Here is a 27543-nt window from a genome sequence, read left to right as displayed (position 1 = left end):
GGCTGAGGTAAAGAACCTGCCTGCCATGCACGAGATGTAGGTTCGATCCCTGGGTCGGGAAGATGCCCTGGAGGAGGAAATGGCAACCCACTCCAGTATTCTTGCCTGGGAAATCCCATGGAAAGAGGAGCCTGGTGGGCTATAGTCCATGGTGTCGAAAAAGAGCTGGACACGACTTAGCGACTAAAACAACAAGCATTCTAAGTCCGCCCTCTTCTCTGGCGTCCAGACGAATCATTTCCTTTTAACCCAGGGTTATAACTCCTACCTGCTTAAACCACCCTCATGGTAATAAAATTTATAACAGCCCCAGCTGGGTGAGATGCATTGTTTCCTCCATTCTGCAGACCAGGAGACTGAGGATCAGAGAGGTCAAGTACCTTGCCCAAGGTCACACATCTGGCCTATATCCAAACCCTAAGTAGGGGTGAATGGGCCTGTGCTGGGGAGGTGGGGCCTGCTGCCCTGGCATCAATCTCCACCTTGGGTTGTCCCGTCTCCACCAGTCTCCACCTGTGTAGCCCTCTCCTTTGGGACAGCCTAGCCACTTCCCTCCCCAGAAGCAGCGGCAGAAAAAAAAGAGAACCAGCTAGTCCCAGGACTTCAATCCTAGGGGTGAAAATGGAGGCTTTCTGCACCCAGTCCCCAGGGACCTGCTCACTCAGTGGACGTGTGGGTGGGAAGTGGTGACCAGGTATGCTCTTCGCCTCCCCTAGTCCCTGTCAGTGCCTGTGACCCATGCATAATTAATTGTTAGGAGTGCCACTGGGGCTTCCTGGTGTCTCCACGGTAAAGAATCTGCCTGCAATTCAGGAGACTCAGGTTCAATCCTGGGTCAGGAAGATCCCCCGGAGATGGGAATGGCTATTCATTCCAGTATTCTTGCCTGGAGAATTCCATGGACAGAGAAGCCTGGAGGGCTACTGTCCATGGCGTCGCAAAGAGTTGCACACGACTGAGGGACTAACCACTTTGCACTTCCAGTTCTTGAGACCTGCTGTTTCAGAAATTAGAGGCTTGGTTTATCATCCTGGTGGACCTGTACTCCAGGCTCCAACTTTCTGACTTTTCTATAACGTGGAGCGGTGGAGTCCTATTTCACAAAGTTTTGAGGATAAAATGATGTAACACATATATCCTGCGTTGATCTGGCAAAGCGTGCCTGGTGCCCAGTGAGTGATCAAGAAAAAGGTTTTATTAACAAAACACCAACTCGTTCTAATTGATTTCAAGTGTCGGTGATACCCGAGAGACACTTTGTCGTTATGCATTTTCTCAGCAAGCTACAAGCTTGTACATCTTTCAAAAGTTAAGAGGAAAGGCTGGGAACGTTGGGCCTGCCTTTCTGAAAGTGCGTGCTGCGCAAAAGGCGAAAGGAGAGTTCAACTCCCGGCAACTGGGACCTGCATTAGATGGATCCTTGGAGTCATTCCACGAAGTGAGTACTAAGGTCGTCCCCGTCTGTTTAACGGGAAACCGCGGCCGGAGCGGGAACGGACTGGAAGAGGTCCCGGGCACTAAGCGAGAGGGAGGCGCTCCCGGGCGGCCCCCGCGCGGTGCATTTTCCGCGTCCTCCAGCAGAGGGGCAGGCCGGCGGGCTCGGCGTCCCGCATAATAGCCGCTTTGATGCCGGCGGCGGGGAGCAGAGGGGAGGGGAAGCGGGGCGGGCCGGGCGAGGGGGGAGAGGGGAGGGGAGTGTCCCGCCGCCCGCGCCATCCCTCCGCCCTTCGGTCCCGCCGCCACACGCCGCGCGAGCTCGGACCAGGCGCCCGCCCCTCCTCCTCGTCCCTCGTTGGCGGCCGCGAAGCCCCGAGCCGGCGGGAGCCGGGTGCTCACCATGTCGGTCGCGTTCAGCAACAGGTTCCAAGGTAGGCATCGCGGTCCCCCCGCCGGCCCGCGCCCCTGCCCCGCCCCCTGGCCCGCCGGCCCGCGCCTCCGCCACCCCTCCGGCCCGCGCCCGGTGGCCCCCGCCCGCCACCTGTGCGCGCGGGGCGCTCGGTGGGGTCTGCGGCGCGCGGGGAGTGGGCGCGGGCCGAGAGCGCGCGGCCCGGAGAGAGACCCCCGGCTTCCCCGGCCGCCTCTTTGTCTCCTCCAGGAGGGAAAGCCTTCGGTTTGCTCAAAGCCCGGCAGGAGAGGAGGCTGGCCGAGATCAACCGGGTAAGCGAGCGCCGCTGCCTTCGCTTTTCCAGCTCCACGCTGCCGCCCAGGGCAGCTTGCCAGTCGCCCCCAAATCTCCGAGCGCCCCATGGGGTGGGTCCCACCTCCGTCTGCTGTGCTAGCTGCAAAATCAACCCTCCCCCCCTCCTTCTCCCGGGCTTTCCCCAATTTCCTCCCTCCAGCCCTGTCTCCGCGCCTCCAGGTAGGTCCCCCTCCAGCCCCTCCACCTCCCTCTGGTCTCGGGTTGCAAGTTGTTCCTCTCAGACTAGGGAGGTAGGGCCCTCTCTGGAGCTCTGATGGCAGCCCAGCTCACCCGCCCTGGGCCCCCACCCCCCACCGCCTCCCCCTCCCCGGGCTGGCCTGGGATCTGACGCAGGGACTTGGCACTGGAAGGGCCCCCCCCCCCCGCCCCCGATGTCTGAGTTGTCCCCTGTTTTACAGCGGCGGAGGGAAGAGAGGCTCAGAGAGGTGAGGTAGCCGCCCAGGGTGGCACAGCAAGTCTGGGTCAGGCTGCTGTTAGGACCCCGGGCTCCAGACTCACAGGCCAGTGATCTCGCCCCCCAGAAAATGTTGGCCTCCTGGCTGGTCCCCCCACTCCCACAACTCCTTCTCACTCCAGCGCTTTTAGGAAAGGTTGCCTTAGATACTTGATGCTTTTCATCCTGATCCTGGTGGATTTCTATAAAGAAATCCTTCCGGCTCTTGCCAGACACACAATGGGACGTTTTAGACCTTTGCTTAAAGACTACATTTAAACTCTAAAAGAAAGGGAAAACTGTCAGGGCCTGCTTGGATTGGTCAGAACTCGAAGGCAGCACCACAAGCCCTGGGCTCAGATCTGGTCTCCATCGTGTACCAGTTCTGCGGTCCCTAGCAAGGACCTCTCCTCACAGAGCCTGGGTCCCTCGAAGGGCTCAGCAAGGGAAGGAATGTCTTGTGATTGGTCCAGCGCCTGGCCCGGTGGGAGAGAAGACTTCCATGAGTGATATTCAGGTGACTTCTTGAGGAGGATGTCCCAGGTTTCTAACTGGTGGCAGAGTCATGGCCACTGAAACAAGGCTGGACATTTCCCCTGCTGGTTCCCTCGGGCTGCTGGGCATCCAAGATCCAAGTGCGGCTCAGAGTCCCAAGTGGACAGCGGTGAGGGTCCGGGGGGTCCTGGGGGGAGGCCGTGTGGAGGCGGGTCCAAGGGCTGCGGCACAAATGTAGCATTAACTCTCACCCGGGGCTTGCAGTCTGATTTCCATGGACTGTCTAGAACTAGGCAGCCTGCCTGGTTTCATTTCACTGGCTGTAGGAAACCCACGGAGGGCTCTGGAGACCCCAGGGTCCCACCAGGTTAAACTCTGGCCCCCTCATCATCATCCTACACCTGGCCTCTTGGTGCCGTCTTGAGTGCAGCTGGACATCCGGACCTGGACGTCTGTCTGGCTGGGACTCTCAGGGGTCCAGGCTGCTGGGCTCCCTCCCAGGTCCCTCCGCAGCTGGCCCAGCCTTGGTGTTGGCTGCTTTTGCCCTCTGGACGGGAGCCTGGAACCCTGACCTCATACAGCCCCCTGGGCCACTCAGCCGGCCAGGTTCCAAGCCAGTTGAATCCACCCACAGCCAGAGGACCCCGAGCCAGAGACAGCTGGAGATGGGAGAGAGGTGACTATAGTCGGACAGGCCAGCGGAGCCGAGAGTGTGCGGGACTTTCCATGCCAACCCTGCCCGTGGGGGATGGGGCGACTACGTGGGGTGGGGGTGAGGCTACAGGGCTGTTCTGGGAGGTGTGCTGACTTGGCTCAGAAAGGGGAGGGACTGTGGCTCTCAGGGGCCAGTCTGGACAGCACTGAGATTGGAGATGGTGAACGAGAGAGGGCTATGTCTAACCACCTTGGGACCCCAACGCCCAGAGAGGGCAAGCAGCCGGCCAAGGCTACACAGAAGCCAGTGACAGAACTTCTGGTCTAATGTCCTTTCCCTGCCTGGATGCTATTCTGAGATCCACTGTGTGAGCCCAGGCTGGGCTGCTGGGATCTAGGCTCTGGGCTCCCAAGGAAGGAGGCACCAGGATGAAACCAGAAGCTTGAGCTGTTCCCCACCACAGCAGCAAGGTTGTCCCACCATAGTTGAGAGTCATGGGTGGAGGGGGGTGTTCACTGGCTCTGTGACCTTGGGCAAGCCTCTTGAGATAACGGTAATATGTTTGTTGTGATTTTTCAGCTGAGATAATCTATGTAGAGTACACAGGAGAGCTGCCTGCTGCCTTGATTGTAATCAGTGGTTTGTTTGGGACTACAAGGTGCAGGAGTGGAAACCGGGGGCAAGGTCTGAGATAGGCTGGCTGTTCAGCCTGAACCAGACCCCTTTGTCTGGCAGAATCTTATCTTCCCCTTCCTGAACTGGGAGCAGAGATGCCTGCTCTGTTCCAGGTCCCTACAACGATCGTCACTAGAGATGATCAGACTGAAGCTCCTTGCAGACTCTCGGGAAATCACTGTGTTTGAAGGTCTGAGTCAATTTCACATATGGCCATGGCCATGGTGGAAGTTCCCTAGGGTGGATAGATTCTTACTGTTGTTCAGTCGCTCAGTTGTGTCTGACTCTTTATGACCCCATGGACGGCAGCACGCCAGGCTTCCCTGTCCTTCACTGTCTCCCAGAGTTTTGCTCAAACTCATGTCCCTTGAGCTATGATGCCATCCAGCAGTCTCATCCTCTGTCACCCCCTTCACCTCCTGCCCTCAGTCTTTCGCCCCATCAGGGTCTTTTCCAATGAGTCAGGGACCCATATTAGCAGCCCAGATTGCCTGCCTTTGGGGTGCAGCTTCATTGCTCCACTGAAGTGGGGCTTTTGGGGTGCTGGGCTGAGCAGCTGCCCGGTGGCCCTTTGAAAGCTGGAAGGCAGGAAGGTCAGGGCTTCATGACTCACTGTATGTGTTTGGGCATCGCTGTGCCTGCTGCCTGGGGCAGAGCCCAGCCTGGCGATGAGCTCTGGGGGCTTCTCTGGGCCAACAGTTTCTCTGTGGCCTTTCTCCTCCCTGGGATGGGCCAGTTTCCAGAGGGCAGCAGGGTAGCTCAGTCTTGGCTATTGTTATTATAAGGGATTCAGGAGTCGAAAGAGAAGGAGACTTGGGTGGACCCAGAGGTCCTGGTGGAGCTGTATGAAAATGCACTTTTGGGGGGTTTCACTCTAGTTTTTGCTGTCATTTTCTGCGCACTTGGCATGTGCTTGGCAGTATGCCAGGCGTGCTTGGGACATTATCTCGTTGGATCCTCACTCCCACCCTGTGAGTGTCTGTTCCATATTGCGTGAGGCGAGACTCAGAGGGGCTGAATATACTACCTGGGCTTAAACAGCCACATGAGGCTTCCCAGGTGGCTCAGAGAGTAAAGAATCCGTCTGGAATGCAGGAGACTTGGGTTCAGTCCCTGGATTGGGAAGATCCCCTGGAGGAGGGAATGGCAATCCACTCCAGTACTCTTGCCTGGAGAATCCCACGGACAGAGGAGCCTGGCAGGCAACAGTCCATAGGGTCGCACAGGGTCAGACACAGTTGAAGCAACTGAGCATGCACATGCACACAAGTAGCCACACTTGACCCCAGCCTTTCCTCTCAATCTCTGAGCTTGACTGGGGCTCCCTTGTGGGCTCCCCTCCATGCTGTGCCTGTGTACGTCTGTGTGTGTGTGTATGTCTGTGTGTGCCTGTGTGTGTGTGTTTGTATATGTCTATGTGTGTGTCTATGTCTATGTGTGTGTCTGTGTGTGTCTATGTGTATGTCTGTGTGTGTCTATGTCTCTGTGTGTATATCTGTGTGTGTCTGTGTATGTCTATGTGTGTGTATGTCTGTGTGTGTGTGTGTTTATACATGTCTATGTGTGTGTCTATGTCTATGTGTGTGTGTGTGTGTCTGTGTGTATGTCTGTTTATGTGTATCTGTGTGTGTATGTCTGTGTCTGTCTCTGTATGCATGTCTGTGTATGTCTGTGTGTGTGTCTGTCTGTGTGTATGTGTGTGTGTCTGTGTGTGTCTATGTCTCTGTGTGTGTCTGTGTGTGTCTGTGTGTGTGCATGTGTGTCTGTGTGTGTGTGCTTGCGCGTGCGCATTCTCTGCACCACTGGAGCCGGCAGGACCTCCTACCCCCCTACATAGCTGACATTCCCCGCACCCTGATGGCATGGCAGGTGACCCCGGGTCAGCCAGACCTGGCCTTATATGGCAACAGGACAGATTCTCTCCAGCTTCTTGCAGGAACCAAGGGAAGCTATGGGACTGGGCGGGTGCCCCTCAGAGTGTCCTTAGCCGTGGGACGGAGCAGGAGCCTGGAGGGTGGTGAGAGCTGCGGCTTGCACCAGCCAGAGGCCGGGAGGCTCATTTACAAAATAGCTTGCGTTGTGCTTTTGCTCCAGGCCTGGTGCTTAGCGCGCCCCATCTCACTGACTCCTCTCAGTGCAACGCCGGATGAGGTGGATGCTCAGCAAGAGTCTGTAAACATCCTCGTGAGACAAGGATTATTCGGCCACCCACTTTAGAGATGAGGAAACAGAGGCTCAGCCAGGTGAAGTCACCTGCCCAAAGCCACCCAGCCAGGAAGTGACAGAGCCGGGATTCTGTCTCCTGACACTGCCCATGGCTCGGCCTGTCCACCAGGTGGCTGGGCCTCGCTATGACACAGGCGTCTCTTGCTTACGTGGATAAGGATCTCTGGCTGCCATCCCACCCTCTCAGCCCTCCAGGGTCGAATGAAGGGCACTCGGCATTCCCTCTAGCATTTTGGTGCCTGATGGTTAGTCAGAGCCCATGTGCCACCTGCGCCAGGAACTGGGCACAGCAGGCCGGGTAGCTCTGCCCAGGGGGTGCTTCTCCCTGGCCCCTCCCCCAGCAGCGGGAGACCTCTGAGCCCTGACCTGGCACTGCACAGGTATGTCTCTTGTCCTGTGGACTGGCAGTGCTACCCTGTCCCCTGCCCAGGTGAATGCCCAGCTGGCATCGCTGGGCACCCGTCTCTCTTGCTCTTCCTTAATATATTATAAGGGAGATGATGGTGATAAGCAACCACGTGAGCCTCTGAGGATTCAGTGTCCCTGCAGGTCCTGCCCCTCTCGACCTTAGAGTAGCCATGTCACAGGAAGCCGGAGATGGAATTTCTGCAGGGTCTGCTTCATTCGGGCAGCTGGTGGGGTGTTTTTCTCCAGCTGCCCCATCTACTGGCAAGCACACCGTGTCCGGATGAGGCCCCAGAGCCACCGTGGGGGAATGTGAGCCTGTTGTCCTCGAGGGTGCACATTACAGGCACCTGCTACACGCCAGGCCTCAGGCCGGGCATCCGTGACCTGGCCCTGGCCCTTTAAGAGCCTGTGGGCTGCATCAGAGGCCACAGGGCCAGGCATGGTGCCACCTGTCCTTGGGGTTTTCTCCCAGGGCTTCGGCCACCGGCCCCTTGGATGGCCTCCAAGATGGTGATATCTGCCCGCCCTAAAATTCTGCTGCAGCTAATACATAAAGACACGCCTGGAGGGCCGGGAGCAAGCATCCGGGAGCAAGTGCTAGAGGTACCAGCCCAGAAAGGGAGTTATGTGGGGTTGGGGGGTGGGACAGGGCAGATGGCGAGGATCGGGAGGCCAGGACACAGCATCCTGGGGCTGCCAACTCCTGCTGGTTCAAGAAACAGCCCCTTCTGGGCATGAGCTCTCAGGGGGTGAGGGGAGACTGGTGTGCACCAGAGAGTGTAGATGACCAAGAGAGGCAGCAGTGAGCCCATGCAGCTGCGGGCACCATCCCTGGGGTCTGAGATGGGCGCACTCTGTCCTCCGTGGATGGCCCATTACTACCAGCTCAGCCTGGTCTCCAAGGACAAAGCCAAATTTGCCCTGGAGGAGGAGCGACCAGGGGTCAAGGCTCACCAGAAGGACTTGATGGCATAATGTGAGATAGAGTCGTGGGTGGGCCTCTTCTCTGCCCTTCCGCCATACACAGTTGTCTCTTGGTGTGGCTCGAGTTTGGGTGATCCAAACACACAGTGATAACTGCTGCTGCTGCTGCTAAGTCGCTTCAGTCGTGTCCAACTCTGTGCGACCCCAGAGACGGCAGCCCCTGCTAACCCTTAGTAAATATACTGGGCTTCCCTGGTGGCTCAGACAGTAAAGAATCCGCCTGCAATGCAGGAGACCCAGGTTCAATCCCTGGGTCAGAAAGAACCCCTGGAGAAGGAATGGCAACCCACTCCAGTATTCTTACCTGGAGAATCCCATGGATGGAGGAGCCTGGGGGGGCCACAGTCCATGAGGTTCACAGAGAATCAGACATGACTGAGTGACTAAGCATACACACAGCAAGTATACTAGAAGTGAGGATTTTTCTATACAGTTCACTCATTTAATCTTTATACCAACCCAGTGAGGAGGTTCTGTTATTATGGTTCCATTTCCCAGGTGAGAAAACTGAGGCCCAGAGTTGTAAAGCAAGTTGCCCTGGGCCACAGAGGTAGTAAGTGCTAGAACTGGGATTTGAGCCCAGGCAATCCAAGTCAAGCTCCCTACCCCATCCCTCTGCCGAGCATGCCCTGCACTTGCTGGAGGAAAGATGGTTTGGTCAAGACCTTGCCCTCTGAGGCCTGTTTCCCCAGCTGTTGACAAAGAGGACCAGCTGGATCTCTGAGGAGTCCCTTCTGGATTCTGTGACTGGGTGGATGTCGGAGCAGCTCTGCCACCTCTGGGGGTCTGGCCCGTGGGCAGTGACCTCCTGGCTCGTGGCTTCTTGTTTTCCACCCCAGGCTCTTTCCAGCTTGCATTTCCTGGTTCTTTGTTAGGAACTGACCAGGCCCCCAAGGGCTCTAGACTGTCTACTCTCAGAGCCCAGCCGGCCCCTGAACCCCTCATACCTGGATGCTCTGACAGCAGTTTCTGCAGCCTGAAAAACTGGTCTGTGGGGACAGTGGGTTGGAGTGGGGGCGGGGGATGGGACTAGAATGAAACATCTGCACACACGCCCCTTCTCAATCCCCTAGAGGGCTATAGAGTGGTTCCCTGGCCTCTGGAATAACCTCTTTCTGTAGCTGCCCAAGAGGAAATACTGCCCAAATCCCAGTATTGACCTTCTTTGCCCAGAAACCTGTGGCCAGGCCTTGTTAGGGGCAGGGAGGGAGCTGGGATGGTGAAGGCAGATAGACCTTGAATTGTGAAAACACTGTGATCTTGAGTAAGCTGAGCAATCTCTCTGGACTTCCGTTGTCTTATCTGGGAGATGAGGACACCCGGAGAAGGGAAAGGGCAACTACAACCCTTCAGGCCTGAATTGGGGGAGGGGGTTTCCTTCCTAATCTGTTTAATAGTTGATGACAGTCTGGATGATGAGCTGGGGGTTATAAGTGGATTGAATGTATAGAAATGTTAAATGATAATAATACAATAAATTGTTGTTTAGTAACTAAATCGTGCAACCCCATGAACTGCATGCCAGGATAATAATAAATCGCTAACATTAATTTAACGTTTACCAAGTGCCAGGCACTGAGTTAAGCACTTTAGGTATATTTACCTACCTACGTAATACTCAGGACAAGCTTATGAGGTAACTATTTTTCTCCTTCCCAGGTGGCACAGTGATAAAGAATTCGCCTGCCAAGCAGGAGACTTGGGTTCAACCCCTGGGTTGGTAGGATCCTCCAGAGAAGAGAATGGTACCCCACCCCAGTATTCTTGTCTGGAGAATCCTATGGACAGAGGAGCCTAGTGGGCTGCAGTCCTTGGGGTCGCAAAGAGTTGGACCTGACTGAGTGACTGAGCATGCAGAGATGAGGAAACTGAGGCCCAGACAAATGAAGTTGTTTCCCCACGGCACTCAGTGTGTTCAAACCTAGGTGTTCTCACTCCAGCTTGCCCGCTTGTTTCTGTTTTTGGTGGTGGTGGTTTAGTCGCTCAATTGTGTCTGACTCTTGCGACCCCATGGACTATAGCCCTCCAGGCTCCTCTGTCCATGGAAATTCTCTAGGCAAGAATACTGGAGTGGGTTGCCATTTCCTCCTCCAGTTTCTTTCTTTGTTTTTCTTCAAACATCTAAGGTGACCTTCTAGTTCCATCTCCTCTGCCTGGGGGCCCAGAGCTAAGGCAGGGGCTGCTGGGGTCTGGAGAAGGCACCCGCCCAGTGGGCATGGCTGTGCCCTGAGGCTGGGCAAGGATGTAGGGGGAGGAGCCTGGAGGGGGGAAGCTGCAGGCTGTGCATGAGCAGGGACCAGGAATCCAAAGCTCTGAGGTGAGGTGGGAGCTGGCAGCCCAGCCAATAGAGCTCCTGTTCCTGCCTCCCGCCTTTCCGCCTCCCCACCCCCTGCCAAAGGCATGGTCCACACAGCTGCCCCAAGCCCGAGGTCAGCATGGGCTGACCCGTAAACAGGTCAGCTGCTTCTCCCACCCATAGCTGCCCTGTGGCTCAAGCATTTGTCACTGTTGCCACTGAGGGAAAATGCCATTCCAGTCTCAGTCCTCTCCAGCCTCTGTCATATGCATAAACATGCTTTTGCAAAGCTGCCTTTTCCATTTCAGGAGGGAGGGTGGAGAAAGTCTTCTTGGGCTGAATGCAGTCCTCCCTGCTCACTCACTGCTCACATTTACTGAGCACCTACTATATGCTGGGAATTGCCGGGTGCTAGGCATCCGTGGGGCAGAGACAGTAAACACATCCTCCTAGAATCTGTTACCAAGAACCTGCCTTCTCATAGCATTCTTCCAGCACCCACTGCCACTTCCTTCCTTCTACTCCTCACCTCTGCTCAGGGAGGGAACCCTAGCCTCTGCTGTGGAGTTTCATCCCAGCCCAGCCACTTGCCAGCTGTGCTGCCTTGATGTTGTTCAGTCGTAAAGTCATGTCCGACTCTTTGCGACCCCACAAACTGCAGCACTCGAGGCTTCCCTGTCCTCCACCATCTCCCAGGGTTTGCGCAAACTCCTGTCTATTGAGTCGATGCCATACACCCATCTCATCCTCTGTCGCCCCTTTCTCCTCCTGCCCTCAATCTTTCCCAGCATCAGGGTCTTTTCCAATGAGTCAGCTTTTCGCATCAGGTGGCTAAAGTATTGGAGTTTCAGCTTCAGCATCAGTCCTTTCAATGAACACCCAGGACTGATCTCCCTTAGGATGGACTGGTTGGATCTCCTTGCAGTCCAAGGGACTCTCAAGGGTCTTCTGCAGCACCGTAGTTCAAAAGCATCAGTTCTTCAGTGCTCAGCCTTCTGTATGGTCCAATTCTCACATCCATACATGACTACTGAAAAAAACCATAGCTTTGACTAGATGGACCTTTGTTGGCAAAGTGATGGCTCTGCTTATTAATATGCTGTCTAGGTTTCTCATAGCTGGAGAAGGGAATGGCAAACCACTGCAGCATTCTTGCCTAGAGAACCTCATGAACTGTATGAAAAGGTTACCTTGATGAGAAAGTTGTTTATCCTCCCTGAGTCTCAGTTCATTGACCCTTCCTGCAAATATTGGCCAAAAAGTTCATTTAGGTTTTATTACAGGAAAACCACTTTTTGGCCAAGCTAGTATTGACTGAGCACCTACAGAGTAGAACCCAGCAGGGGCAGACAGCTAGTGGACAACACCCTTAATAAGCAATTACACTGTAAATTGTGTTAAGAGATAACTCACTGTGGAATGCAAGGTGTTATCTTAAGGTGGATCGGAAGTGGGGGCGGGGTGTCCAGGAGGCTGTGTGGCATTGAGAGGGTGACAGTTGAGTAAGAACCAGAAGGAGGTGACACGCAGCTGTGTGCGTTCCAGGCAGGGGACACAGCTGCCATCCCGCGGTGGGAGCGCACCTGGCATGGGGGAAGCAGAGACAGGAGGCAGGATTGCTGAGGCACCCACTCTGGGGGTGAGAGCTGGGGAGTAGAGGGCAGAGTGAAATAGCATGTTAGATGGTGATCAGTGCTAAGGAGGAAATTGGCTTTATCAGTGAACAGACAATATAGTCTTGGACACCTAGGGCTCTCTGCTGAGAGCCGGGCCCAGGGTCAGGTCCAGAGAGGGGTGTGGCTATTAAGAACCCTGCAGTTCAGGCTGAGCTCTTGCACTTGTGTCTGATTTGTCTCCAAGCCTACCCCCTTGAACGCCATCTGTCTGGAATCCGTAGAGGGGAAACCTTGAAACTCAGACTGGGTCTTGAACCCACAGTCTTTTAACTAAGATCACACACTTGGTCTCAGGACTTAATGAAGCTCAGGTTCTCCATGTCTCATCACAGAAAGAATGAGAGACGAAGTGATAGGTAAGAAGTGGATTTACTTAGAGAGAAACACTCCACAGACAGAGGGAGGGCCATCTCAGAGAGAGGGAGCTGCCGCAGGGTACTACGGAGTTGTCAGTTTTTATAGAGTTGGGTAATTTCATAGGCTAATGAGTGGGAGGAGTATTTCAGCTCTTTTGGGGAAGGGGTGGGGATTTCCAGGAATTGGGCCACCGCCCACTTTTTGACCTTTAAAGCTGAGGCCCCAGGTCTAGTGGAAGTCCACTCGGCCACCGTCTTGGAGCTATTTGGTTCTAATCAGTTTATGTTGTGTCCTCAGGCTGTGTCATTCTTTTAAAGTCATCCCCTGCCCCCTTCCCTCCTGTTTCAGAGGTGGTCAACATATATTACAGACAGGCTCCAGGTTGGTGCAGGATTTCTGGTCAACCAGAAAGAACAGGGGAGTTCAGAGGGCCCCCAGGTCTCTCCCCAGAGGATCTCAGATGTTGGGCTTTGCCTGTGCTCTTGTGCTTCCCCAGGAAGGCTTTCTAGTTCCTAACATGATCAAGTGAAGGGGTCACAGGCACAATGTGGTGAGTAGCCCAAATGGATTCCACTTAAAAATTCAGAGATTGTGAACTTCCTACTTTTACGAAATATCCTTTTCTGAACTCATGGCAACCGTCAATGGTCATTGTTTAAAGACTCAACTTGGCAAAATAAAATCTTGGACGGCCTATATTCACACTTCCCCCTATTTTTTTTTTTTAATGTTTCTGCTTTACCCCAAAGGCTGGAAACCCCTGACTGGTTGGTACCTCTGCCAGACAGATATGGCATCTGTGACCCCGGGAGGTGCCTGGTTGGCACAGGGTCACGGACAAGACTTAGTTGTCCTGCTTTTGGTCAGAGAATGGGGGGGCAGGGGAGAACAGCTAGAGCTATGAGAGGAAGCCGAGAGGAAGCCAAGGGGAAGGGATGGACAGACAGAGCCAGCCGACAGGAGGGCAGTCTCCCAGGCTGCAGGGGAAGGTTCCAGCTCAGCGGAGCCAAGTGCATGCAAGTCTGTGCATGGTGCATGGTAATGAGGCTCCGAGTGAGGCTACGGCTGAGCCAGCTGGACCCCATGGGCCCCGGGGCTGCCCTCCACCTACTTAGCTGCTGGAGCCACGGGCCCTGGGGTCCGATAGATGCGTGTTCCAAACCAACCTTGAGCTTTCACCTTGCCTGGGAACCTTGGACGTGTAATATATTGACCACTTTGGTCCTATTCTGACCTGCAAACTCGAGTAACGGTGGCTGTGAGAACTGAATGGGATCGCATAGTGTCTGCCGAAAGCAGAGGAGCAATCAGAGGCCCCCTGACCCAGCCAGAGAGGCCACATTGGCAGGGCGGTGAGGGGGTTGCCTCCTACTCTGTCAAAGGATTCTGAGTTAGTAGGGAGGAACTTGAACCCTCGAAGGGATCAGATGCTGCCCCACACAGAGTTGTACCTGTTGTTTACTGAGCAGGGACGTTCGAGCCTGGTGCTAACTACCCGCAGACGGTTGTCTCCACTGAGGGGTAGGTGCCTGAGGAGGTGGGTACCTGTGTGCCCATTTTGCAGCTAGTAAGCAGGAGGCTGAGATCCAAACCCAGAGAGCTTTATCCTAACTAAGGTGCTTGTCATTCTCCCACTCTACGCTGCATTTACAAAGACTGGCTGGAGAGGTAGTGAGTTCCCTGTCGTAGGAGATGTGTAAGTATAGTGTATACAGTGTATCTCATAGTGTCTGCCGAAAGCAAAGGAGCAATCAGAGGCCCCCTGACCCAGCCAGGGAGGCCACATTGGCAGGGCGGTGAGGGGGTTGCCTCCTACTCTGTCAAAGGATTCTGAGTTAGTAGGGAGGAACTTGAACTTGGTCATCATTTAGCGGGAAATGATGGCAGGAATTATCAGAAACAGGTTGCATGATTGACCCAGATAATTTTGTTTTCATTTAAAGATCACTTATTGAACTACAAGTATATATTTATATGGGATGTTCCAAAATTTTAAATTAGAATTTTGTAAGCTCCTCCAAATTAATTTGTAAGATATATTTTTCAATAGTAGTTGGCCTAGTCATAACAGGAAAAACATTCAAGAGAATTGTAGAAACCCAAGTTTAGTATCATGATTACCTCTGGGAAGGGAGAGAAATTGGATTAGGGAAGAGCAGAGGGGAACTTCAAACTGTGTATTAGTTAGACCTAGATAATGTTTAACATTTTACTTTATTTTAATGTTTTTGGCCACACTGCATGGCACGTGTTCGAACAGGGATGGAACCCGAGCCCTCTGCACTGGACGCGTGGAGTCTTAACCACTGGACTGCCAGGGAAGTCCTCTAACATCATGTTAAACAGGGACTTCCTGTAATTTTATGATAAGGACCCTGTCTTACCCTCCTCGGTCTCACCTGCTCTGGTCCCTCAAAAACTGTTGAAATAATGGAAGGATGGAGTCACAGCCATGTCCATGTGGCTCAGTGAGAAAAGCAAGGTCCAGGGAAGTAGAGGGGAAATTCTGCAATTCTGGTGCCACGATGGGAGCACACCCTCTGCTTCCTCATCTGAATGCAGGTTCTAGGGCCACTTGAAGATGAGCAACAAGGGAGGTAAGACACAGGAGACCTGAGTTCGATCCCTGGGTCAGGAAGGTCCCCTGGAGAAGGCAACGACAACGCACTGCAGTATTCTTGTCTGGAGAATCTCATGGACAGAGGAACCTGGAGGGCTACAGTCCACGGGGTCACAAAGAGTTGGACATGACTGGACAACTAACACTTTCAATTTCAAGTAAGACACCTGCCACTGTGCCCAGCCTAGCAGGTGCTAATTGTTAGTTTTTGTTTTAAAGTCGGATGAATGCCTGCTCACTGCCCATTTTTAAGTGTTGGGATTAAAGATGCATGCTCTAAGTCAGACAGAACCGAGCTGAAGCTCTGGCTCTGTGAGCCTCAGTTTCCACATCTGTAAAATGGGAATAGTAATTATAGCTACCTCCTGGGCCCACCAGGAGATCCAGAGTGAAGGTGTGGGTAGGTGCTTCATTCTGGGACTGTTACTTAATCCCACTCCATCTCCCCTCAACCCCATCTGGTTCTGAAAGGGCTCAGTTGAGTTTCTCGAAGCTTCTGAGGGGAAGGCGGACCCTGTTTTACAGATGAGGACACAGGTGGGAGGGTAAATGACTTCTGGAGAGAGAGTAATAATATTAATAATATAATAGCTATTGTTTATTGAACTGCCAAGATTCTTGTATATACTCTCCTTGGATTTGCAGACAAGAAGAAGTTAATGATAATTATACCCATTTGGCAGATAAAGCAAGAGATTCAAAGAGGGGTCAACTGGCTTAGGATCGCCTACTTAAGGAGTTCATGCTGGAACCATGTGACTTGCCTTTGCAGCTCACGGCTTTGTGGAACTTGAAGCTGGGGTGCCCAGAGGGGAAGCCCAGGCCCCTGTGCCCCTACTTCAGAGGCTGACTGAAGGTGCTTTGTCTTCCAGAGCAGAACCACTGGGCCTCACCCCCAGCTGCTAAACAAACTTCCTACCCACGGGCTGGACCATGCAGGTCTGCCCCTGAGGGTTGACAGGAGGCCAGGATAAACCTCAAAGCCTCCCGCCCAGTCCGGCCAAGCCCAGCCACCTGGCAGGAGGGGCAGCACCGGGCAGGGGGCTGTGTGCTGGTGAGCTTTGCCTGCTGACTGCCTGCTCCTTGCTGTCCTCTTCCTCCGTAGGAGTTCCTCTGCGACCAAAAGTACAGTGATGAAGAGAACCTGCCGGAAAAGCTCACAGCCTTTAAAGGTGAGCTGGGGCTGGCTGCCCCCCGCCCCCAGGAGAGCTGGGTGGCCCCCCTTGCCCTCACACATAGCGTTCCTCATCCACGAGGCCAGGCTGCACCCCAGTTTCATCCAGAACACCCCACTTCCAGGTGGACTATGAGACAGGGTGCCCAGCCCTGGGGACACCCCTCGCCCACAGGCCCCAGACCCGCCCTGGCCCTCTCTCCCCTCCGCTGCCCAGCGTGGCTCAGGTTGGCTCCTGCCCGTCACTGCCCAGGCCCGCCCTGCTCGCTCCCGGGGCCCCAGGACACAATCGGCTCTTTGTCACTGCGCTTGCCTCCCCTCCTCCGCGGTGGAGCGTCTCGGGAGCCCCTGTGGAGAATGGACGTTTGTGTCGCCACAGTGGGGCAGGGGGCAGAGTTTCTGCCCATTGAATCCCCAGCAGCACAGGATGAAAAGAAAACAGGGCCTAGGAGCCCGCGCGGGGCGGAGGCGGCAGAAAGGTCCCTCTGTTCTGGGCCCTGGTGCTTGGTTCCCAGCCAGCGGCTCGAAAGGAGAGGAGCCGTGCACAGAAGGAGCCGGACAGACCTACCTTTGGTGCCTGGGAGATGCACTCCAGGTGTGGGAGCCCTGGGCGTGCTGGGGAACCACTCGAACTTGGCCTTGTGGGCATCCTCGCTGCTCCAGGGCAGAGAGCTGGCCAGTGCTCCTTGGACTGCTTACAGCTCAGCCGTCCTTAAGGCAGGACACCAACGGCTGAACATGTGCTGACCACTGACCTTGTGCTCAGGGTTGCAGATCTCCCTGCCTCAGCCCAATCCAAGCCTCAAGGAGATGGTGCAGATGAAGAAACTCAGGCTCAGAGAGGTGGTGTCACTTGCCTGGGGTCACACAGCTCACTACTGGCAGAGTTGGGTCTTGAACCCATACTGGTCTTACTCCAAAGCCTCTGCTCTTAACCATTACACAATTGGTGCTTTTTACATCATAAAGAAAGAAAAAAGGAAGGAAGAAGGAAAAGAAGTAGAAGACAGACACCCCCGCCCTGGCAGGTCCTTCTGCCCCTCCCCTCCCTGTGCCAATGCAGAGCGGCCGGTCTCTTTCCTTCTCCCTGAATACCAGCAGGGTCACTCTTCAGAGGTGGCTCTGAGAGGAGGGATAGAGGTCCCAGGGGATCCACGCTCCTGGTCCTCATTGGGATGTAGGATGGGGTCCATCCTGGGACCACAGGAAGATACCTAGGAAGTGAAGGGAATGTGGAAGTTTTAAATCACTCACTCATTTTATCTCCGAATGAGCCCTACTAGGCACCAGGCCATTTGGGACCTGGGGGCACAAGGAACACACACGGGGCGGCCCCCTGGCCAAAGGAGCCCATGTCCTCGTGGGGGAAGGGTGGTGAAGAGAGAGCAAGGGAGTGGAAAGTGTGTCAGATGATAGCAGGTGCTTTGTGGGGGTGACGGGGCCCAGTTAGAAAGGTGGGGGCCCCTGAAAGCAAGAGGAAAGGCCCTGAGAATTCCTGAGGGACATTCCAGGCAGAGGGGTGGCAAGGCTAAAGCAGGAGCAGGTGGGAGATGGGCCAGGAGCCATAATATGCTGCTGGGGGGAGCAGGGTGGGATGGGGTGGGATGGGGGGTTGAAGGGGAGAGGGAGGCCTGGAGTCTGGAGGGCAGATGCTTGTGAAGGTCACAGGGCCTTGCAGGTCACTGGGAAGATCTTGGCTCTCTCATGCTGGCTGCTCGGTGCAGAAGACACCCCGAAGGTTCCGCCCTCCTGTGGCAGGGGCAATCTGCCCAAGGCCACAGGACTTCCCTGCACACATTGCCTTGTCAGGAGATACCAGGCTCATTCCTCCGACCCCTTGATCCCAGAGGTTGAACTCCAAGTCTGTAGTGAGGTTTGCGAGGAGTGTCCGGGGACCCCTGGGCACTATACGTGCCACACTGCGGTCAAGGGCGGGTGCATGGGCATTTGTCCCAAAAGAGCATCAGGTTCTCAGTGAGGCCCATGAGCCCCCCACAAAAGATCAGAACTGTGGGGACTTCTTAGCTTGGAGGTTCTCTCACCCAGCTGCCCATCTGAATCACCTGAGATGCTCTGAAAACCCACCAATTCTGGCCCCCAAGATCTGCTTCCCAAATCCTGCAGATCCGCCTCCCTGGGGCCGGGTATTTATTTCAGTCTCTTCACAGATGGTTGGGATGCGGCCAGCCCGCACTGCTAGGGGCCTGGGGGAAAGCAGCTGCCCATCTTGGCAGAGGGTCAGAGTGGACCCTGGGCACCTTTCTCTACCTCGCCTGCTGTCAAAAGGTGCAGTGGGGTGAGCCCTTTCTCCAGAGACAACAGCTGAGATGACAGGACTTGCATCGAGCCCCCCTCGTGGGATGAGGAGGCTGGTATGGGCCCCCTGAAGACCCAGCCAGTTACCCCCCAGGGGAGTCACTGGGGCCCTGCTAATGCCAGTTTTTGCTCTGTGATTTCCAGAGAAGTACATGGAGTTTGACCTGAACAATGAGGGAGAGATTGGTAAGTGAGACCCCAAGGGTGCTGGGCCGGGGGAGGGGAGGCAGTTTGATGGGTCAGGGGTGGCAGGTCAGAGAGTCCTCCTGCCTCACCAGCCTGTGGTTTCCTAGTGGACCCTCCTTCCAGCATTTCTTCTCCTCCTCTGTCTTCTCTCGTTTTTCTCCTTTTTTGAATATTTGTATCCTGTTTTCTTTAAAAATGAAATGTGAAAGTGTTCGTCATTCAGTCATGTCCGACTCTTTGCGACCCCATGGACTGTAGCCTGCCAAGCTCCTTTGTCCATGGGATTCCCAGACAAGAATACTGGAGTGGGTTGCCATTCCCTTCTGCAGGGGATCTTCCCCACCCAGGGATTGAAGCCGGGTCTCCTGCATTGCAGGCAGATTCTTTACCATCTGAACCACCAGGGAAGCTCTTTAAAAATAGGGCGTTACTAAAATTAATACATCATCACTATAAAATGGTTTGGAAATCACCACAAAGCACAGCGACAAAATACATCGCCACAACCCCACCTCCCAGAAATAGCTTCCTTCCATTCTTTGTGCTAATCACAAGCAGTTTTATACCGCTTTAGAACCTTTTTAAAAAAAATAATATATTGTTTGTATTTTGACATATGATTCATTTTTTTGAAATATAATTAATGGCTGCATAATATTCCATTGTGGGAATGGACTATAATTTATTCACCCAACACCTTAGCATTGCCTTTTCAGACGACGTCTGGTTTTAAGTCTTACTGATAATCCCATGAAGGATGTCTTTGTGCGTGAATCTCTGTCCACACTGCTGATTATTTCTTTAGAGTATATCTCAGGAATTAGGCATTCTGGGTTAAAGGCTTTTGAAGCATCTTGCCAAATTGCCATCCGGAAAGGTCTTGCCAATTTAGTTTGGCCCACAGCGTGTGGGGAACAGTTCACTCCTTCCTGTAGAGCGTTGTCCAGCTTTCATTGAAATGTCCCGGACATCCTGGCACCTCGGTCTGACATCAGTATGGCCCACCCTGCCTCTCCGGGGAGCTGGTCCACCACTCCCCCGGCCCTAAAATTGGCCCCTGCCCTACCCCCACTCCACTGTTTGCTGACCCATTGTTCGTGGAACAATCCGAAGGAAATTGCCTCAGATCTTGGGAGCCAGGAGGTCAGAGGCAGCAGCTCCTCGGGGTGCCTCCCTTGTTTTTCTTGAATTTGGTTCATTTGTTGGCTTTCTTGTTCTGTGGGCTGTTCTGGGCCCTGTCTCCCTTCCAGCAAAGTGGAGCCTGGGACTGTGGGGTGGGAGAGGCAGGTCGGGGAGAAGCTGGCAGCCAGCACCGGGAAAGCAATTTCTGATGCGTGGGTCAGGCCGACTCTCTGATCCCACTTCGCTGGACTCAATTTCCCGGGTGGCTGGAGCAGGGGACTCATGTTCACCCGAACCGCAGGCGGCAGCAGAGAAAAAACAGAATGAAGAGAAGCTGTGTGTCAGGGGCGTCCTGTGCATCCTCACTCCACATAATCCCGTTGACTATTTGATCACTGATGGCAGGAGGTTCAGAGAGATTAAGGAGTTTGCCCCACATCCCACGGCCAAGAATAGCAGAGCTGTATTCCAACCCATGTCTGCCTGACTTTAGAAGCCCACGTCCCTAACCCCTAGTCCATACTGCCTCTGAAGTGGGCAGGGAGGGTGTGATGGGCTTATTCTTCTGAGAGGAGAAAAGTCATTGCCTGCAGTCTCCAGGGAGGGGCCATCCTCCCGGGCTTCTTCTGGGCATGGGGTGCTGCCTAGGAGCTTCCCAACTCGGCCCAGCAGCCTTTCCCCACTTAACAGATCTGCTTCTCCTCTGGCAGATCTGATGTCTTTGAAGAGGATGATGGAGAAGCTTGGGGTCCCCAAGACCCACCTGGAGATGAAGAAGATGATCTCGGAGGTGACAGGTGGGGTCAGCGACACCATCTCCTACCGAGACTTCGTGAACATGATGCTGGGGAAGCGGTCGGCGGTCCTTAAGCTGTGAGTACTTCCTGCCTCTCCTGGAGTCTCTGGAGGCAGAGTCACCATGTGTGGAGAGGTTCCTGGCTCGGGCTTGGAAGCCTCTGACTTACTGGGCAAGGTTCTTAACTTCGCTGAACCTGATGTCTCTCATCTATCAAATGGTCCCGTTAATAAGTACCTTGCTGGCAAAATGAGCCCATAGCAGAACCTAGTAAAATCAGTGCTCACTAAGTGGCGGCGGTGATGGTGATGACAATGACGATAACTGCACAGCTGAGACCTTCTGACCCTCAGCTTCCTCCTTTGTAAAATGACTCTACTACCCCACAGACTGTTGTGAGCATAATCTAGGGCCAAAAACCAGCTCAAAATGTAGGTAGTGTTCAATCTTGATGCTGTTTCTTTTTTTTTTTTCAATTCTGCTTCTTTAAAAAAAATTTTTTTTTGGCTACAGTGGGTCTTTGTTGCGGCACAAGAGTCTTTTGTTGCTTCTCAGTTGTGGCATGCAGGCTTCATCACACCACGGCATGTGGCTCTTAGTTCCCCGACCAGGGATTGAACCTATATCCCCTACCCTGGAAGATAGATTCTTAACCATTGGACCACCAGAGAAGTTCCTCTTGTTGCTACTTCTTGCTACTGAAATGACTTTGGGAATATTACTTTCGGCCCCTGAGCCTCAGTTCCTTCACCTGTAAGACAGAGATGATCATGTGTATCTCGCATGAAGTGTTGTCCTGAGGGTTAATGAGATAATGCGTATGAGGAGGAGTCAAGTCCAGCACCTGGCTGATGGCAAGCACCTAGTGTGTGGTAACCAAAATCCCAGTTTGCATGTACTTCCCCACTGGAGAGCAGCAGAGAAATTCCTTGGAGAGTCCCAGAGTATTTGTTCAGACTGTAAAGGACACTTGCTTGGATTTTATAAGATTAATTTAAAAAAAAATGGAAACAGTTGATTTATGATATTGTGTAAGTTTCAGGTTTAGAGCAAAGTGATTCAGTTATACATGTGTGTGCATGCATGCATGCATGCTAAGTCACTTCAGTCGTGTTGCTTTGGAACCCTGTGGACTGTAGCCCACCAGGCTCCTCTGACCATGGGATTCTCCAGGCAAGAACACTGGGGTGGGTTGCTGTGCCCTCCTCCAGGGGATCTTCCCGACTCAAGGATTGAACCCACATCTCTTGGGTCTCCTGCATTGGCAGGTGGTTTCTTTACTACTAGTGCCATCTTGGAAGCCCAGTATGCATATATTTCTTTTCAGATTCTTTTCCATTAGGGGTTATTATGAGATATTGAATATAGTTCTCTGTGCTATACAGTAAATCCTTGTTGTTTATCTGTTTTATATACAGTGGTGTGTTTGTGTAAGATTAACTTCAAATGTACCAATGTAAAATATACCTGTCTCATTTTACAAAGAGTGAAGCTGAGTGACCTGCTCATGAGCCCATGGGTTCAGGCTGGTCAGAGCATTTAGTGTGGGGTGGGATGATCAGGAGGTGTGCTAGGAAGACCATACAGGTGAGATCACACCGCACCTGAGAGGCTAGGTGGTAGCAATAGGAGTGATGATGCCATTAAAATGACACCTAAGAGTCAGTGGATATTTACTCTGTATTGGGCCCCAGTCTGTATGTTGACTCCTTAGATTTGTCATTTATGAATTCAGTAAATATTTATTGAACACCACCTCTGTGCCAGGAATTATGCTTGGTGCTGGGGACCCATGAATTGCTTACATTCTAATGACAGGAGACAGACAAACACAAAGCAAAAACCCCAAACACCAGGTTGCAATAGGGCAGCACACAGAAAAATAAAGTGGGCAAGAGGAATAGAAAGAGGCGGGGTAGTGGACGGGGAGGATCTCAGTGAGGTGACGTTTGACCAGAGCCCTGCACGAGGGGGATGTGAAGAGATGAGGTGGTGGAAGCTGCACGTGCAAAGGCCCTGTGGCATAGCCGTGCTTTGATGCTCAAGGAACAGCACAGAGGCCCGTGTGCCTCGAGGACACCGAGTGAAGGATGAGTCTGCAGAGATGGGCAGGGGCCAGATGATGTGGGGCCTTGTAGTCCACGGTTGATTTAGCATTATTTGTTTATTTATTTTTGGCTGTGCTGGGTCTTCATTGCTGCATGCAGGCTTTCTCTAGCTGCAGTGAGCGGGGGCTACTCTTCGTTGCAGCGTGCGGGCTTCTCATTGCAGTGGCTTCTCTTGGTGCAGAGCAGAGGCTCGAGGCACACAGGCTCAGGAGTTGCATGGGCTCCAGAGCACGGGCTCAGTAGTTGTGGAGCCCAGGCATAGTAGCCCTGTGGCACGTGGAATCTTCCCAGACCCGGGAATGAACTCGTGTTCCCCTGCGTTGGCAGGTGGATTCTCATCCACTGCGCCACTAGGGAGGTCCCAAGGAGCTGACTTTTAAACGGTCTCTCCGACTGCAGTGGAGGAAGAGTGGCCGCAGGCAGGTCATTAGGAGGCTCATGCACTTGTGCAAGTAAGAAATGAGGTGCTCAGCCTGGAGGGGCTGAAGTGCAGGTGGGCAGGGGCTGTTGGAGTCGGGAGTGATCTTGGAGTTAGAGCTGGCAGGGGTGCTTCCAGGTTTAAAGGAAAACAAGGAGTCTGATGGCTGTAAGGTCTGAGTTCTGAGTGATGGTGCAGTTTGCTTTGAGAGAAGAGCAGGGGGCAGGTGGGAATTGAGCTTAGTTTTGATGTATTGACTTGGAAGTGCCCCTAGACACACAGGGGGAGAGGTTGAGGAGGGAGCTGGCTGTGCAGGTCTGGTGCTCAGACAGAGGCCCTTTGTGGACGATCGAACTTTGGATGGGATTCAAAGCCAGGGGGCTGAAGGAGCCTACCCAGGGAGGGAGGGAGACCAGAGGGAGGAGAACACTGTCGCTTGGAACAGCTCCAGGATGTGAGCACTTTTGGCATCATCACATTTAGTTGGAAACACTGAGCATGTGTTGAGTGTCTTGCTTGTGGCACCAGTTGGGAAGGAGTAGGGCTGGGATTCCTTCCTGAGGCTATACCTTGAACCCCCACCCTCTGCTCCCTAGACTTTACTGTCAGAGCAGTGGGAGATTTTTGAAGATCTGGGTTTCGAGCAGAACCACAGCGCAGACTAGCCCTGCCTCCTCCAGGCAGCGTGGTCGGGGGAGGCACATGACCCAGAAGTCTGAGGTCTCGAATCTCATTCTGTCTGTGTGGCTCTGAGTCACATGGCCCCTTGGCACCTCAGTGTTCTCTGTAAAATTGGACCATCTGCCTGCAGAGGCTTCTGGGAAAATCCCCCTGGAGAGAGGATGCAAAGGCATTCTGTGGTGGACCCTGCAGATGTGAGGGCCGGGATGATCTTTCCCTGGACGAGGAAAAGAGTTCTAATCCTGTTTTGTGTTGTTTTCTTTTTCTTTTCTCACCACTTCCAAACCAGAGTCATGATGTTTGAAGGAAAAGCCAACGAGGGCAGCTCCAAGCCAGTCGGGCCCCCTCCAGAGAGAGACATCGCCAGCCTGCCCTGAGGAGCCCTGCCTGGACCTCCTCGCCCTCCCCACTCTCTTCCTCCCTCCTGATCTCACCCTTCGTGACTCACTGTGACCTCTTATTCATTTTGTTTGGTCGTCGTGTGTTTGTTTTATCAGCAGAATCAGTGATCTCTTTGTATAGCACAAATGATCTGCCTTAAAGGGGCCCTGGGTTGGGGAGTCCAGATCGCCTCCCTCTCTTTTTCCTTGCGTCTCCCCTCCCTGTGCAGAAGGGCTCACATTAAACCAAAAACCAGACGGAACAGGGCCAGGACAGGGAGACCAGAGCCTGTGATTCCCGCACTTGAAACTGGCACTCTTTGCCTTCCAGGTCTCTGAGCTGAGTCCTGGCATCCTGGCCTGGCCCTGGTGAAGACCTCAGCCCACTTTCAGAAGACCCTAGAGTTGGGATAAGGCTGTAAGGTCTCGTTAGGGTTTCCTCAGACAGGGATCTTGGGTGTGCTAGAATGTGGCCACGAAGTGTCACACCTCCCCGGCTGGTCTCCCCCAGCCCACGCCTTGTCTTATTCTCCGTGAGGTGACAAAAGGAGATGAGGAGAGGGGCTTGGCAATGTGAGCCCTTCCAGAAGGTTCCAGAGGAATCCTCTAATCTTGCCCCCGGCCACACCTTTACAGGCAGCTCAGAAAGAGGCTGCAGCACTCCCCTGACCCTTGCTGGGGCTCCAGAGGTAGAGGGGATCCTGGGGCCTTGGGGCGGGGTTCAGCTCAGTCTAGTCCCACCTTTCAGGGAGGATGTCGAGGGCGATAGGGTAGGAGGGCGAGGCTTTAGTGCTCATGGCAGAGAGAGGCAGCACACCACTGTGAAGCCAGGAGCTGAGAAATAGGGTGCCTGATTTGCTTGAGACCTGACTCTGCTTCCCCATTTGCCTTCACACCTTCCTTACACCATTCATTCATTTGTCTTCATTCATTCACTCAGCCACTCAACAGATATTTATTGACAACCTGTTACAAGCTTTAAGCCCCCACCCCCACCCCACTTTGTCCTGACATGTCTGTGCCCACTTTCTCTCTGATTCATCACTCTCTTTCCAAATCACTCAAAACCTTGAGCCTGGGAATTGGATCAGGGTCACCTGTGTTTTTTATTGCGGACTGGAGTTTTAGAGCCCTGAGCCACCCTGTGGGTTAGCTGGGGCAGGCCTCTCAGTTCACAGCTGACAAAACTGTGGTGACCCACAGGGATTAAGTGCCTTGTCCAAGGTCAGGGGTTTATCTGGAGATGGGGGATCTGGACTGGGGCCTGGGCCTTCAGATACCCCCTGCCCCTGCCTCATCTCTGCTCTGGGCTGGCCTCAGTCAGTGATGAAAACAAGGGAAGGGACAGGGAGGGGCAGTCTCCTAGGTCAACCCTCGGGGAGGGCCCTGGGCCAGGATTCACCCTTCCTAGTGCCTCTGAGTCAGGATCCGCGGGACCCCCAGCCTTGACCCCACCTGTATTCTGTAGTCCCTTCTCCTGCCCACTCAGGACTTAGAGGCACTCATCCATTGCACATGTTTATAAGCACCTGTTACCAGCCAATACTGAAAAGGACAGACTCATGGAATTTAGAGTCTAGTGGGGAATTCAGACCCTGGTGATGAATGTTGGGAAAGAGGAAGCTATGAGGTGACTGCATTGCAATCCTGGGGGCCTAACTGGGCCCAAGACTGGGCAAGAGTCCTGCAGAAGACTTTGAAAAACCTCAAGTGGGAAGGCCTGGGGGCTGTTGGAGGCTGGAGCCAGTATGAGCTCCCCGTGGCTCCTCTGACCCGTAATCAAGGACCCAAGGAGCTGACTTGACGACAGTTTTTGAGGAAGTGGAGCAGGTAGGGGGTGGGGAAATGGCCAGGTTGGATTAATCCACTGGTCTTGACCAGTTCAGGAACAAGATTATTCAGCCATGACTGGCTGATCTTCAGTCTAAGGAAGTACTTCAAATGCATAAGCCTAGTTGAAGTTTAAACCCCAGCAAAACATTCCTCCCTGTAAATGTAAAATCTCACCCCCACATCTCCTCCCCTGCTCCCCCGCTACCCCCGAGATCCTTAGCTGAGAAAGTGTCTGTCTCCTCCCCTTCCCACTGCCTCTCCTTTCTGGGACAGGCTGAGACGTTTGAGCAAAGAAATGCCTTCCTTGACCATTCATCATAGTGTATCTGTACCTCACTCAGACAGGAGGGCAGAACCATCTAGGCTTAGTGCAGTGGTTACACACTTTACAAGATTGCAGGAAGCCTCTTTAAGGGAGGAGAGCAAGTGGGTGTGTTCTCAGCTTTTCGAAAGAGCAGGAAAGTGTTCTCTCATTGGATGGGGAGTGTCCTGGGAAACCCCACCAGTTCCTTCATCATTTCTTGGAATTCAGCTCCTGAAGGGAAAGGGTCTCAAGAGTGGTTCCTGGAAAGGGAGGTCTGCATGTATTTCAGACTGTGGTTATTAGCTATAGGACTCTTACTTCTTTGGCTAAGGGCTCAGCTTCTTAGATGTTCAGCTGCCTTTTTTCTGAAAGACCAAATCTAACTAATGTAACCAGCAACTTGGGGACTGCCAAGTATGGCATTGTCCCTGCCATTCAAAAGGAAGGGGTGTGTCAGGCAAGTTCAGGGGGATGCAGTGTGTGTGTGTGCATGTGAGTGTGTGTGATACTGGATATCATCTCTACAGACTGGAAATAAAACACACTTATCAATGTCTTGACTGGTGTATTCTGGGGATGGTTCTGACACTCAGGAAATTCAGAAGAGCTAGCTCATATAGTGACAAAGTGAATGAATATATCTGTGTACCAGGCTGTTAGACATTGAACTTCCTTTACTGCATACAGCAACCCCATGAGTAAGGTTCTAGTGTATCAGCCTTGCTTGAAAAATGAGAAGCAGGCTTAGAGGAGATAAGCAGTTTGCTGAAAACCAAATAGTAAGCAGCAGAATACGCCCCCTGGAGCTGAGCCATGTGATCCAAATTAAGAATCTGCCCTAGAGCGTCTATAATAAAGAAAGTCAAGTCGCTCAGTTGTGTCCGACTCTGCGACCCCATGGACTGTAGTCTATCAGGTTCCTCCATCCATGGGATTTTCCAGGCAAGAGTGCTGGAGTGGGTTGCCATTTCCTCCTCCAGGGGATCTTCCCGACCCAGGAATCAAACTGGGTCTCCCGCATTGCGGGCAGACTCTCGTCTGAGCCACCAGGGAAGCCCAGTATTCCACTACAAAAATCTCTCCTTTGGACTGTGTAATAGTTGGCAATCAGCATATCCAGACATGCTGAATTCTAATCAGGCCTTCACCACTTTTTGACTGAGGGGAACCGGGGAATCTTCTTGACTTTTCTGTGCTTCT

The 27543-nt window shown here is 53.4% G+C and overlaps 1 protein-coding gene across 3 annotated transcripts; it reads left to right on the top strand.

Annotated features, from left to right (window-relative positions):
• Positions 1-1741: 1741 nt before the first annotated feature.
• On the top strand, positions 1742-26895 carry AIF1L (allograft inflammatory factor 1 like). Of its 3 annotated transcripts, XM_086324511.1 has the most exons (6): positions 1742-1868; positions 2096-2157; positions 16131-16197; positions 18660-18701; positions 20534-20696; positions 24116-26895. In XM_086324511.1, the coding sequence occupies exons 1-6, from the start codon at positions 1838-1840 to the stop codon at positions 24201-24203; spliced, it is 453 nt and encodes a 150-aa protein (XP_086180637.1). In that variant the 5' UTR covers positions 1742-1837; the 3' UTR covers positions 24204-26895. The 3 variants fall into 3 exon arrangements, with proteins under 3 accessions (XP_086180637.1, XP_086180638.1, XP_086180639.1); XM_086324512.1 differs by lacking the exon at positions 2096-2157; XM_086324513.1 differs by lacking the exons at positions 1742-1868; positions 2096-2157 and adding an exon at positions 14751-15183.
• The last annotated feature ends 648 nt before the right edge of the window (positions 26896-27543 follow it).

This window comes from Bos grunniens, chromosome 11 (genome assembly GCF_055505025.1).
Source record: "Bos grunniens cultivar Pamir isolate PY7600 chromosome 11, Bosgru_T2T1.0, whole genome shotgun sequence".
NCBI classification, from domain to species: domain Eukaryota; kingdom Metazoa; phylum Chordata; class Mammalia; order Artiodactyla; family Bovidae; genus Bos; species Bos grunniens.
Note: the sequence above shows the minus strand (reverse complement) of the source record. Positions and strands in the feature narration are given on the sequence as shown.

What these genes read in the sequence shown, in the direction of transcription:
- AIF1L (XM_086324511.1), top strand. Translation starts at nt 1,838, where the DNA reads ATGTCGGTCGCGTTCAGCAACAGGTTCCAAG. An exon ending in GGCTGGCCGAGATCAACCGG is followed by an intron (nt 2,158 to 16,130) that starts GTAAGCGAGCGC and finishes CTTCCTCCGTAG; the next exon opens with GAGTTCCTCTGCGACCAAAA. An exon ending in GAACAATGAGGGAGAGATTG is followed by an intron (nt 18,702 to 20,533) that starts GTAAGTGAGACC and finishes CTCCTCTGGCAG; the next exon opens with ATCTGATGTCTTTGAAGAGG.